Here is a 15,698-nt window from a genome sequence, read left to right as displayed (position 1 = left end):
ATATAACTTAGGGAGTTTAAAAAAGGAACATGTGTTCAGTCATAACATGTTATGACAGAAATAACCAATGTTTTAGCTACAGTTGAGTGAAGGCTAACCTTTACACCCTAGTGCACTCCAGTCAGGTGTGACCACAAATCCCCCTCTACAGGTTATGGACAGTGCCACTGGACACCTGTGTTAGTTACATACACTGTACATTGTATACAGACCTGTGTAAATTGACTGCCTTATATCTGTCATCCTGACTTTACCAGGTATATTAAAATGTTGATAAAATTTTATCTAATATTAATTCAAAATAAAATTGGCTGCAGTTCTTATATGATTTATTGCACAAGTGGAATTAAAACTCTATCAATTGGATTTGTAGACTAGTGGGTTTTTTATCATTAATTCTTTTAAAAAGATTTAATTATAGTGTAAAATTAGGGTTTATCTTCCTGATTTCAAAATTTTGATGCTTTTTTATGGAATTTTGTTTGATGTAATTAATATACATTTTATATTAATGATTAATTCTACCTTAGGCCTTGATGACTGTTTGTAGATATTTTTTCTTAAGTACATTTGTACACTGTATATGTACATATATTTTAATATTTATTATTTTATCAGACAAAAATATTTTTAAATTCAATCAGAGACTTATATACTACTAAGTATATATGTCTCTGATTCAATGTATTGTTACTTCACTGATATCTGTTAATTCAACCATGAAATCATTTCATAGTACATAATCAAGAATCAGAAGTTTGGTATACATGTATTCTCATATATGTTCGGTAAGAGACATATAATATCTACACAACAAGTTATGTACATGTACCTGTATGTATAATTGGTACTCTCAGGACATGCCTGTTGTCATGGTCACCTGGGCCCCAGGGCCGAAACCCCAACTCAGCACCACCTTAAGCTTATTGACCTCCATAACACCTTACCTATATATATGTATCTGATGAGGATCAATCTTAAGGTATGCCTGTTTTAACACCTGGCTATAGTTTTGTCCAGTCCCCAATTACCCCCCAGGGGTCCATTTATAGCATGCTGTGCCAGGCTCATCTGCCTTACCTACCTGCTATTGGCATGTAACACTACCCATATATAATATCTGGATGTTTTTCAAAAATGTATAAAAAAAATTTTGAAAATCATCAAAAAATAATTAATTTTTACATTCATTTTTCTTGACAATAAAGATATTCAATAAATATAGTTTATATGCTGATTTTCTTTAATTACAAGAAGAGGTAAAATCCCCATGCATCAGTTACACATTTTAAGGTAAAGAACAATTAATAATTTTTTTAATGCAATAGGGAAACACTTAAATGCTGATCAAAATGTATCCCAAAATTTTGTTTTTAAACAATATTGCAAAAAACATGTTAGTGTGAGTTCTAAAAAAAAACTTTGGCTTAAGGTCCACATGATCCACATGTGTATATAATATATTTGTTAGCAGGTAACTTTATAGAAGAAAATTATGAAATTACAAATACAAGTGTTGTATAATTCAAGTGTTGTATGACAAGTACAGCTCCAGATACATGAACATGTATGTGTGTTATATAAGCTCAAAACTGTTGCCCTCCCCCTCCCCAAGTTTGCCAGTATATGTATTGCATAACAAAAATGACATTAATTGATCCCTGAGGCCATTATCTCATTCTGTGTTACCTGTAACTGATACAAGTACCTGGAATCAGATCCAATATGTTAGATCTTCAAAGTATTAGATACCTGCACACAGGGTACATGTACAGAAATTTCAACTATTTAAGTAAAGGAAGATGGAAGGTGTATTACAAGTAACATATACCTTTTATAAACATTAAATTTTGAAATGTAGAACTGTTATGATCACTTAATTACCAGTACATTCAAAGAATCTCTTTCTTTACATGTTCAATTAATGTTTAATTAATTTCTTTATGTGTTCAGGTCTCTGACTTTAAGCATTGAATGTATACACATAGAATGTACAACATATATCATGGGCTGAATTAGGTTTTAATAAGCATAATATCACATCAAAAATGAAATTATGAATATGCTGCTTAATTTAATCTGAAATTAAACTACAATATAAATTAAATGTATCAAATTGAAAATGTTCAAGTAATGATAATTGTTTTCAAATGTTTTATTATATACTTTCATGAGATGAAAACAAAATTACCGGAATTATACATGTGAACTATATAACTGATCAATTGATACAAAATATAAAGTACCAAAAGATAAATGAAACTTGGCTTGAACAATTTAACTTAGTTAAAGGATTTTATAGTAAATCTGTCTTAACTAAGTTACAGTGTATAATTAACAAGAATAGAAAAGTTGAAATATAACATCAAACTAAACTTCCAACACCTTTTTAATAACTCTTGGAATATAACTGCTAGATAGCCTTATATACAGTACAGGTAAAAATCACAGGTAGCCTTGGGTACTGCCCATTGCCTGTATGGGGGTTTTGCTGTTCATCACCTCTTAGGGTGTAGTGCACTACTTGTTTACCTGTAGTTTAAATGTAGTGCACTACTAGTTTACCTGTAGTTTAAATGTAGTGCACTACTAGTTTAAACGTAGTGCAGTAGTGTGTAAAGGTTAGCTTACACTCAACTGTAGCATTATGATAACTAGCTGACACAGTAGAACACATACCGCGTTCCACACATAGGGACTCTCTACACAAGTAGCACCCCACCATGTAATGTCTATTCTTTCTTCGGTTATGCAAAACACCACTGTTCCTGATTCTGGTAATCCGAGCGCTGGGCTCCTTGCTTCTGCAGATGCAGTCAACTGTGTCAAGAATCCCAGACAATACAATCCAATATTTACATTTGGCACTGCAGTCTTCCATTACCTCAACGTTTATTTGGGATGTATTTATGAGTCGATAGATAAAGTCTAGATCACATGACGTTCTTGTTGAACCATTTTGGTGAACATCACGGAAATGACAGGCAGCGAGGATTGAGAACGATTACGTTATTATGACGTCATCTTGGCGCTGCGTTGATAAACCTCGCCACGGCAAGGCTTCGTATTGAGTGTCAGATGAGTTGCAAATCAATCAGAAAATTTTAATTAAAGATTTTATTCTGTCAAGTGAACAAAGCATTCACTAATATGCAAACAAAATAGCAGAGACGGTTTCAAAACTAACACTTTCCTCTGAAAATATTTCAGAGAATGGAAATCTATTTCGATGTAAAGTATTCATTTTAAAACATCAATGAAAAACAACACAAGAATCAACTAATGTTGGATATTTTTATTTTTATTTTTTTTTTAGTTTTAATTGAATGTTTGAAGCAATCAAATAAAAAATAAAAACAAGTTATTTAAAAATTTTGTACATGAATTCTTTTAAAAGTTATGTTATTTACAAGTAACATATCAACTGAACATGTTGAATATCAATAAATAGAAATAATCATTTGATTGAATACCATGGTGCGAACACTGCTACAACTACGATAACATCCAGTTACTACAGTATTTAGCAGTACTGGAATAAACGTTTTTACCATATAAGGAAATGTTTAAATAAATGTTATCACCATATGCGCATATATACCACAATGTATATATATTACCATATATGGTAACATTTAACATAATGTGATGTGAAAACAAGCTTCAATGACATATAAGGTCATGGTATTTACTGACATATATAGCCAATTTAATATACATAACATTACCATATATGGTAAATTATTATTTGATCTTGACCATATTTGGTAGACTACTGTATCGGCGCTTTCATGTATTTGAAAGTTACCCTTGAATTCTGACACACACATATATATAAATAAAGAACAAATATCACTAACGAAATTTGAATAGCAGGGTTAATTTATTACCGAAAACAAAAACTTCATATCAATTCGTCAATTTGACTACAAGATCTGAACAGTTAACAGTTAGTATTATCAATATTCAAGGATATATATATATATACGGTAGCATCGTTTGTTTCACAAGTACTCTCAAACAAATCACAGCTTTTTGGAAGAATGAAGCAAAAAAAATGTACAGCTATACATTATGACATAACACAACCCAGCAGTACAACTTTATGTGCTAGCGACACTCGTCAAACAGAATGGCATTAGCTGGAAGGAAAACAAAATAACGAAGATAAATGATGGAGCGGTTTGGTGGTAACGTTACGGTAATGACACATTACGATGACTTGTGGTAACCATTATAGTAAAGGTTTTACTGGTGCTAAGGGGTTTCCGATAACGCTTTACAGCTACGGCCTAGACGGTTCGACAACACTGCATATTTCTGAATGTTGGGAGCACCATATGCTAAATACAATTCTATCTGTCCGATAATTGTTAAAAAATAAGCGATATCCTCTTATTTTCAGCATAAAAAAGATGCACAAATTGTGATTATTTCATATGGGTACTGATTTATTTCTACAAAATTAAAGTGTCTTTGTTCTGAAATTTTATTTATGACAGCTTGTATACAGTTGCTCTTTCACATAACAACGTAACTTTTTTCCGTATTTGTATTTTCCCCGACGGCTTATAAATGGTTGCATATCAAATTAATGTTTTTAAATATTCATCCCACTTTTATTTCCCAAATAGAAATTAAATCAGTTACAATAAATCTCATGGATTTAAGTACAATGATACACTTCGGATAATCATTGTTATCTTCGATTTATATATATATACCAGGACACTTACTATTGAGCATTGCGTTTAATCTTTGGCATTACAAATTACAGCCGATATATTCATTCCTGAAAATGACAGAAAAATTAAAGTGTAAAGCGCCATTACAGAAAAATGTATATATACAATGTAAAACAAAGTTTTATCTTCAAAAATTGAAATTATCGGTTTTCATACAAGTTCTTAAATGAAATGAAGGATGCCATGAAAAATGGAAAAAGGATGTTTGAAAACTCCTGAATTACCTTGATTTCCTTAGTGAAAAACGACAAATGCAAGGGGTTTCAACGTAATAAAACTTTAATAAAGAATGTATCTCGGGTAAAATGGTGTAAGCAAATTTATTTCAGAAAAAAAATATAAAAAATGAAATCTGAAACCTCGTTTTGATACTCTTTTTGTAGTAAAAATGGACATTCCAGCAAAAATGGACATTCAACACAGTCCTTCAAAGCATTTCTGTCCGATAAAGAAAATACTAATGAAGAAATCACAAAATATGGATTCATCGTCCAATGTGAGAAATGTAGATGTCTAAAATATCAAAACTGTAATATGAAATTATAAATTTTATAAGATATTGCAAAAAGGTCCGTTACACTAGTGAGAACAGCATCAATACATTACAGTTATTGTGGACATTCAAAACACTCCAAACAACTCAATTGTTCACCATGTATATACTGTAGCACAGAAATTTAATATACAAAACATCCATCACACCTATCTGTGCTATGGTATCAATATTCCTGACACATCTAGATACATATTTTATTTTCTTTCAATCTCATTCTTAATGTACAATTCAAACTTTGAAAACGCCACTCCAGTCATCCTCCAAACAATAAGGTTACTAATGGCAAACAATATCTAATGAAAACGGATGTTTGCATAGAAATTTTGAAAGAAAAAAGTAAGCACAAGAAAAGAAATCTGCTAGATAAATAAGAAGTTATTTGGTATAAGTCTAAAAATCAATATCGGAAATTTTCATTTCTTTTTTGACAGATTTATGAAGTCTTATCCCGAGTAGAAAGGATCCCATTTGGTCCTCTTATCAAACTGAATATCATTTTTTTTGGTAAGTATACTAAATTCTTACGTTTAAACTACTTGCATTCTAACTATATATAGTTTATTCCGTATTTTCTGTAAAAAAATTGGAGAAAAGCTTTAAATATTGACAGGAATTGTAATCAAATTATAATCACTGCCTCAACGGCATCACATCGGCCATGCACAAAAATGAACAATAAATTGTTTTTTGTTCTCATGATATAAAAAGATGAAAACAGACAAAAAGTATCAAGCTAAACAGATGAGAAATGTACATATATATTGATATTTTATAGGAATTACAAACATAACTACCGAACATGTAAAGGGTTTGAATAATGCGACTGGTAGAAAAATATGAAAAAGGTAATTTTGTCAATAAGAATTAGGCAATGTTTTCCCGTTTGGTCCCTGGTCCTGTACACATGCAAATGAAGGAATTAGATGAAGACAATAAACAACCGCTAAATTTCCATTCCACTACAATACTGTAGTCTCTATTGCCTAATTCATAAGCTAGCTTCACAATCAAACCATGGTAACTATCATAAATAAAATGACCATTGATGGAGTTTGTTGATCTCAACGATATCCCCAGGCACTTTAACAAGGTTTATATACATGGTAGAGCATAAATGCTTACTGGTAATAAGGGTCACACCTTACAGTGCAGTGCACACAAGCCTGACAAGGCTTTGGTTAGGTTGTCTTTCTCATCAATGGTAGGGCTGAAGGCAAAGTCACCAGTCGGGTAAGCCTCTCAAAGGATAAATAGTAAAAGTGCCTAGTTTCATGCTACCTAACTATCACGTGTATCTTATACAACTTTTACTGCAGACAACAAAAACAAATGTTTTATAAATAGAAGTATGGTCACATTGCACACTAAAGATTATTTAAAATGAAGCATTTAGCACATCTAAGGATTTTTTTTTTAAGATGCCATAGGTACCGGTTACTTATAACCATAAAGGTTTCCTAAGTAAGGACCTTACTTCTGTATAACGGTTTATTATCAACAGTACGGAGACATGAACTAGTCCTAAACCAATATATAGGAACTAGTAAAACAGCATAATATATTATACAGAAACATATATCTACAGGTGGATCAGATAACTAATTAACAGTAGTAACTGGAACTAGGAAAACAGCGTGGATATAGGAACCCATATCAACAATATCGATAGTGATAATCAAATCAACAGTGTGGATACGGGGCCCATATCAACGGTATGGATAGAGCGACCCGTCAGTAACATGGATATGGGAATCCAGCAACAGTATTTCATATCTAAACAGTTAACTGATAACAGATTATCATGATTAAATATCGTAATGCATATTCAACAGCGTCCTTGTGAGTACCTAAGGTAATTAGGGCATAAGTCGGGGTCAAATTCCAAACAATAACAAATAATATCAACATTGAGTAACAGTTATATACTTTGAAATTGTAATTGTTAGGAACAAAATAATTTAATATACTAATTACGAAATAGAATGTATTATCTACTAGTTATTACATATATTTCCATAAATACTCGGGACCAGTAAAGAAACCCATCATGTTGTAATAGACGGTCATCAACTTGATACAGCATAAGTGCGTGCGAATGGCTGTCTCAAAATGAGATGATCACGTGACAAGCTTTAAACAGTTGGAGATTATAACGAACAGTTCTCGCTAAATATTTAAAAAAAAAAAAAACAGGATTGTGAACAATGTCATTACTACCATAATGGAACTTTTCTCTTCAACTCCCACTGTTTGTGAATGTAAAAACTGGATTACATATATCCCAATATAAATAGACCAATCATACGCATGTGCAGGTGTAACTTCCGGCCATACTTCCTTCTGACCAGCAGTAAAATGATCACACTTATTCTTCATCTATCATACAATTCAAGAGGTAAAATGCATATCAGAATTAACTGAATAACCGGTCATCGTTTAAAGTACATTCTACCACACACAACGTCCCTATTTTCAATCCTTAAAATACACTTATAAATTCATAAAGCGTATGATATGAGCTGTAAAGAATGAAATGACAATCATACAAAACATATTCTGTATGCAAATGTAAATAAAGTATGATATTTATATAGATAATATGAACACGTAATCAAGAAGTGTCTCCAGGGAAACTCTAGACAATCTAGGTCATGCAAACTTTTAAAGGAATGGGCTATATATATTTATATTTATATATATATATATACTCTATGGACATTCACGTCTTTATCATCTTAAGTTTCAAACAACTAATGAGCAAAACCGACGGTTATTACCCTGTCCGTACATACTATACATTTAGACTCTCCTCGATCAGTGAAGGAGAGTTCACACTATGGATAAGAAAACAGATGTATATTTGTAACATGGTCATATAACTTTTACACACATATTGTGAAAAACATAACTTGATATCATCTGAACAATAATATGGATTCATGATGATACATTTCAATTCCTAATAGACAATATTATCGGCAACAAATGGAGATCACTAGTTCAATTTTGTACGCATAACGACATAACGTAAATGTTTGTATTTTAGCGCTAACCTTACGTCAGCGCTAAGTCACGATGCAATGATTAGTATTGCACGTTTTTTTATTACATATTCACGAATGCTTCTAAACTTTAGATTTTGATAACGCGTTACAATTTGGTTCCGCTTACAGTATACTACCTTTGATACAAGACCTTCGATTTGTGTTTAGAGTTGTCTCAAATTCTTTATGAACTATCTAAAATTAATGTTCATTGATATTATACAGATGTACATCATGTATATGTAGAACTCTTAAGACGCATGTCACGATTCGGTACCACACTGCATTAAATCTAAGATTCGCTTAATCACAAATACTTTTAATACATATCTAGGTCCTGGACGAAAACCAAGCTACGTTGTAAGGCAAGAAAAGACAAAAATATATGCCACCGTTACCCTCTGAAATATACCACGATAAGCTAAGCTCTCAACACAATACAGTTTCTAAAACTAAACATTTCACAAATCTACATTCCCTACTAACTACTAGGGTCAATTAAAATAGATTACCAGATAATTAAGAATTCAAATGGTTAAAAAGTAACAAGGTCAATGCAAATTTATTTCGAGATTGTTAAGAGTAGAGATAAAATGGTTCAAAAGCTTGACACGATTGTCGAATGTGAAGGTGGAAATGACACTTTCTCCATCTAAATAATTCTACACACGTGGAAAGAAAAGAAAAATACCAATCATATCTGCCTAAAACATCCATGTGGTTTTGAAGAATACGGTAACCTTATGCTAGATAAAACATAGGCGTGAATAAATTCTTGTATAAGGAAAATATACCTTGACAATTAAGAGAAAACAAAACGATTCCTGAGAATATATATATATATATCAGAACATATTTCAAAACATAAATGTGCAATAACGACAACAGTAGCATTCCTTACACTTCAAAAATATCACAATGACAAAACGGCTAATGATTGATGGATTATTTCAGAGCATGGCAGTGGACATATTGTAATGAAAAAAAATCTTCACAGAATGCTAACACCAATCTGACTCGTCGTCAGAGTCATTGTGCAGCGGAATATTACTGTCGCTTCTCATTTCTAGTTTCTCTGGTTTCTTTTTATGTCCTTTGGGTTTAAATCCGTTGGGTAGTGTTGACGCGTTTCTTGGTCCACCTCGTCCACCCTGACGGCCACCCTGGCCATGGCCTATGTTTTGTGAGGCCTGTTCGTCAAAATGGCTTGCTAAAAATTTAGTTTGTTCATTACTACTATTCCGGCTAATATCCGGTGAGTGACTACTGGTTCGGTAACGATGATCATGTGACCGGTCATGTGATCGGTCGTGTAATCTTTCGTGTGATCTATCATGTGACCGGTCGTGTCCCATATGGGGGTCATGACTACTAGTCCTACCACCATGGGATGGTAATGTTCTGGAGTGACCACTACTGATTTTATTCAAATTATTTCTCTCCGTGGGACTATATGGTTCCGGCCTTCCCATACGTCCTGGTGGAGGAATTGGGCGTGAAGCCAGAGGGATATTTTGTTTCGGCACATGTGTGGGGGACTTATTAAGTTTCGGGAAGTTTATACTTCCGGGTGATTTTGGGGGTTGAGGAATAGTGGGCGATGGCATTACTCGTGGCATATTGTCTTTTAACTTTGGTTGAGCAAGATTCAAAGAAGAAGGCTTAGGTGGAATTGATGGAAGTTTCCGGCCTGGTTTCTTTGGTGGTGATGTGGCAGCAGGGCTAGGACTACGGGACCGATCCGTCAGATTGGCAGTCCCATAGTACTCCTGTTGCGGAGTCTGAGATGGGGTGGTAGTTGGGGAAGGACTTCTAGACCTGGTCTCAAGCGATGTGGACCTATAGAAAGTCGTATCCCTTTTCCGTAGTGGTTGTGGACTTGGTGCTGGTGAGCCGATTACATTTGACTGCATGGTGAGAGGAGGACGAGTTTTACTTCTTCCTCTCAGCTGTGGTGAGTTCGGTAAACTAAGGGTCTCATCCAAAAGGATACCTGTAAACCACAAAGCATTGGATGGGTATAGTCTCTTGATAGGGAATTTGATAAGCTGAATTTGTTTTTTTTATCACTAATATAACTATCGTTATAAAATGATGAAATGTAATAATAAAGGTCAATTTCAATTCTGTAACAATTGATTGTAATAGCGTTACTGCTGGGAACAGTATCAAAGTTTGATACTTGTATTGTTTAAAAGAACAATGAAATAACTTAATACGTACCGTCATAGTCTCTATTTCTGTAATGTTTTGATCTGCGATCCTGTTCTGCTATGTTATGAGCTTGTTCACAGATGTTCGTTACCGCTGAAGCGAATCCCAAATCGCCTCTTCTAGGAGACGGTGATCGGCGACCCATATACGGACTTCCAACAGGAGATCCAAAGGGACTGCGGTGTGGCATCAGTGGAGATCTAGGGGACACTGGAGTACCCGGTAGGGATGGCGACTTACTTCCGCCCCTTATGGACTGGTCAGAGTTCGTTCTGGACATGGACACGTGGCCTCCAGCGTGTTCAGGCTTCAAACCTCGAGAAAAGTCTTGGCGTTCCATCGACTGGTAAAATAAGGGATATGTAAGGAAATCGAAATGCATACATAATATAAGTTTAGACATCTATCACTCTTAACTGTATATTTTCATTTGATTAAATTTGCATATAAGACCTCAACAGTAATGTATAATGTTAATAAAGAAATATTACTTTTTACACACATCATGAAAAATAACAATTATTAAATGATTAATTCGTGTCTGAACTTTGTTATATTATGCGTTTTCACTACGACGGGGGTACATAATAACCCAGAATGCATTTCGAAATAATAGAACAAGTAAAGAATTTATACATAATCCAATGAGATTGGACGGAATTTATAAAAATACGGTACAGATTTGAACAAAAATTGAAATATTAACCAGCAACGCCAGCACCGTTTGATTAAAAGAAACTTTTTCAGTATTGATATGAAAGTGGATGTAAGCGATATCGTTTTTTCTCGACCCTTTTAAGATATATACCAACTCCAGGACAACTAAATCACTGTCATATGATGCCAAGATGACAGCTCGCAGATTCAAATGACCAAGAAAAACCACGACAGAAATAGCAGAGAAACAATAAAAACCCAGAATCGGAGAAGGTAAGCGGAAGCCAATTTCAGCAAGTTTCCGAATTCAGTTTTCATAAATGGTCAACTGAGAAATGAATATTAATTCGTTACTCAAAAACATCAATGAAACGCTCATTTTAAGAGTACAGTCACCAGAGTTGCGTATGCCAAGCTAAAACAAGGCCTGATAAAGTGACCAGCAGTCCCGTCACCAAAAGCTTTCTTACAACCGGACCATAATGTACCTGTAGGTATAAAATTCTCTTGTGAGGGATGGCTACCCTAACATAAGCAGGCGACGAAACAGAGGAGATTTTTTCGTCTTCCTCCTCGCACGAGAATGAGGAGTTTACGTACCCACCGTACTCGGGACGGTAGCCATGTGCCTGCTGGGATAGTAGTTGGTTAACAAGGTTATACGTGTACTGGAGCAGATCATATTTCATGAATGTAAATCTTAATTGATCTATACGAGTAAAATATTATCTATAAATAGCCACGTTATCTTCTAACAGCTTACCAGTATCCTCAAAATCTAGGACATATTTGGTTCAAATCACAATTCATGATAACAGAATACAGTTCATAGTGGTATACATTGAACTAGTTAATATAATACATATATACATTTGTATATCTTACCCGTAAACTGCAAGCATCACCTTGCTGATGGTCTTTTTTGCGTTTACTACCACGCCGTAAAAAACTCAAAGACCGCTGCCAAGGATGTTTGTCAATACTGTAAGAAACAAAAAATATGAAGCGGATAATTTTTATCGGTTTTCAAAGCAAATATAAGAAATTCCAATAGTAGAAACCCTGAAACACATAAAGACATTTCTCTTACAAGTTTCTGCTGGTTTTCGTTGTTAAAATATATCAATACTAGCATACATTTCATAACGTACGATGAATTTTTCAATAGTTTGACACATCGCCAATCCAAAAAGTACAGACGTAAGAATTGCTACAAAAAAATTCTACTGCTTTTATGCCGGATAGTTTCGATGTCAATGTATACCACGTTCTGATTTATAAATATTGCATAATCACAATTCTGCCTAATTTTGCATGGAAGACCCCGTCGATAAAGCAAAAAAGAATCTTACCCTTTCGAAACAATTAATGGAATTGGTGCCAATCTTATTTTAAAAAAAAATTTGAGCTAGAAATACCGGCCCTTTTACACGTTGGAGTTGTGTATTGACATCTAAACAACCTACAACTTGTTCTGACACATGTCTATGGCAATCCTACTGAAATGTCACTTTCGTACTAACGATGACACGCAAATAAAAGTTGTTTGATGAGCTGTAACACATACATGCTACCTGTAACATTATTTTATGCTGAATAGCCACATATATTTTACTCAATTATCTCCAGTTGGCTTTCTAACGTTAGTTAATGTTTTCTGAGAAAAGGGAACAAAGTTTTGCAAACTGATCAATACTAAGAATAGCGATACAATGACCATAACCATACTATCATCACTAGAGAAGACCTTGAACGCGAAAGCGTTCATATGGTTCCATATTTTATACACATCCACTTGCTACCAAATACTTTTTAAAACAACGTTTTTAAAGTAAAAGTAATACATACGACGATTTTTAAGCAACACATATTCATTAAATATACAATAAAATTGGCAAATGTGATACGTTTATGGCAAACTCCTTCATATTTCATATTGATAACCATACTTACCTTATCAACATTAAAAAAAAAACCAGTTTAACAATCAAAAGCTTAATCTTTCTGATGGATTTATTTAAAAAAAAAAAAACGTTAAAGATACATTTTAATTACTGTAAAATGGTCTATTTTGAACATCATAAAATAACAAATGACATCACAGATTCTCATGTTATCGTACAAAGTCATGATAATTATAATAACCATGATCACATAAAGGACATAAGAATAATTTCTATCGTAGACTATACGTGAGTGATATAATTCATTAGTCTGTTTCAATGTCCTGGTAATGTCGTTTTGAAAATGAATGTCATTTAAAATCTTAGAATCGACTACATTCCTACTTCCTAGATACATAAAACAATGCACTTTAATATCTTTACAAGACATTTTGGCCACGAATTCAATTACATTCCTAATACCTATTGAAACAGATGTGTGCATTAGCGATTTATTTGTTTCTTTCAAAAAGGTTAAAAATTCTTTTACAAAATTAAAATGATTTAAGGAGTTAAACAAATCGTGACCTCATTACTTTTTTTTTTAATCCGGTATTCTATCTATAGCATATCCTGACTAAAGACAGAACAGGAGATCTTTTTAAGATATTCAAAGTGAAAGAGTAAGAAAAAAAGGAAGAATAGAACAAAAATGATCATGCATGGAAATAAGGTAGAGAGCAGAATTTTTAGTGGATTTTTTCAGTTAAATAGACTAAAGAACAAATCTTGGTGAACATCTATTCAATTACGACATCTGACTACTAAGAAGACATATAACTATAATCACGAATTGTTTTTGGTGAATTGATATAGTGCAAAATATCAATATATAGTGGCATATTTCTATAACTGACCTCATGAGTCACATGTACATATTTCAACTTACAGAAGTAGCTTTTTAACTTACCTTACAACTCATGGGTAACATGTACACATATCAACTTACAAAATTTTAAAGATGTCGATATAATCTTAGTTTACGTCGACATAATTGAACTTATATCGACATAGCAATCTGAAAGAATTTTATTCAGCTATGCATATTAGGAAATATTTTTATTTTATGTATATTTGTGTATTACGAACCTTTCAAAAGACTAGTTACGATGGTTGATGTAACGGTCACAGGATCATGCCCGGGATATGTATAAAAGCCCAAAGCAGGAAAGGTCGGTTCTAGGATATCTGGGTTTGTATGGTGTATGGAGTTAATAAAGTGTAAAATGTTACTTACACTTGACATTCCGATTCTCTATGCTGATCTAGGTGCCACATGTAAGGAGTGTAACCACGTTTAGATTTAATGTATGTGGATCCATCATGCAGTGTGATCTAATTTAAATTTAGATTTCACAATTTGAAAAAGATTTATTGAAAATGTTAAAATCTGTGGTCTACTGGAACTACAGCATGCTAGGACTAAAATAAATGTGCCTTCATTTCACAGTTTGGTTCAACACTTCGAAAATATTTTTCAGTTTTCTACTAGTTTCTTTTTTCGGTTTAAGAACGTTTTTAATTCATCTCACATGGTTTCAAAATATATCTTTATCTAATGTCGGAAGGTAATTTGCTTATGTAAAAAGCATAAATATTAATGAATTAAATCATCAAATGAATTGTTCCAACTTCTCTTAACACCAAACTTGGGAAATTTAAGCACAATAATTATGTCACCTGAGATCACATTAGCTGTAGTAGAAGTAGGAGTAGTAGTAGTAGTAGTAGAAGTAGCAGTAGTAGTAGCAGCAGTAGAAGTGGTTACTCGTTTTGCTGCAGACAAGCCACACCTGCTGAGCCAGCCACCCTCTATGAACCTTGACCTCTGACCCTTGTAATTACCTGTGACCCCCGTCCATGTCGTCATCGCCTGAATGGTCGGAGTCCTGGTCTAGACTCTGGCTTGAGCGAGCCGACGGTGTCCTCAGCACCCCCATCAGTCTCTGGAAAAAGCACGGGTGACGCTGGAAAACGAGGGACATACATTAACGAAAGGTTTGAGACGCGGGCTTGGTCTAGCTACTAAAGAAAGAAGCGAATACAGATACCGTGGGTCGTCGTATAGCGACTAGCTCCGGTACACAACGTCTGGGGCACATTACTCCACCAAGAAGCACAAAGATGCGGACGCAGCCACAGGAAAGGACAAAGGAGGAAGGAGAAGAGAGATAGGCCTCGATCTTCGTCTACTTTCCTGCATGGCGTGATTTCATAGCGGTGTTGATATGATTCGATTTGCATTTAAATGAATAACTCTTACATTTCTCCACAGAAAATATCCCGAGATTTTGGTGAGCTGGCTAATCGGTAAATATATTGTTGCCTATAGTGCTGTCTTGGGGTTTTTCATTTGTGATGTGTATAAATATTCAAACTGTCCCATAGAAGATACCGTCGGCAATTTTTCAAAACGTATTCTGACCTAAATTGCTATTATAGAAAACAATCGTCCATTCCATGTAGTTTAATACATGTTCACATCATCCTTCGGGTTTCTTACAATGGACTTTTTCTTTTCTTTCAACGACTTAAAACA

At 33.9% G+C, this 15,698-nt stretch overlaps 1 protein-coding gene across 1 annotated transcript in view; it reads right to left on the bottom strand.

Moving 5' to 3' along the window:
* Positions 1–3,280: 3,280 nt before the first annotated feature.
* The window catches only part of LOC117321880 (voltage-dependent calcium channel type A subunit alpha-1-like), a 173,939-nt gene continuing 161,521 nt past the window's right edge, over positions 3,281–15,698 (bottom strand). Inside the window, 4 exon segments of the mRNA XM_033876492.1 lie at positions 3,281–10,338; positions 10,569–10,902; positions 12,102–12,198; positions 15,005–15,126. Coding sequence (XP_033732383.1) covers positions 9,347–10,338; positions 10,569–10,902; positions 12,102–12,198; positions 15,005–15,126 — 1,545 coding nt within the window. The 3' untranslated portion in view covers positions 3,281–9,346.

Source organism: Pecten maximus, chromosome 2, assembly GCF_902652985.1.
Source record: "Pecten maximus chromosome 2, xPecMax1.1, whole genome shotgun sequence".
Lineage (NCBI taxonomy): Eukaryota > Metazoa > Mollusca > Bivalvia > Pectinida > Pectinidae > Pecten > Pecten maximus.
This window is presented reverse-complemented; position numbering and strand designations above follow the sequence as displayed.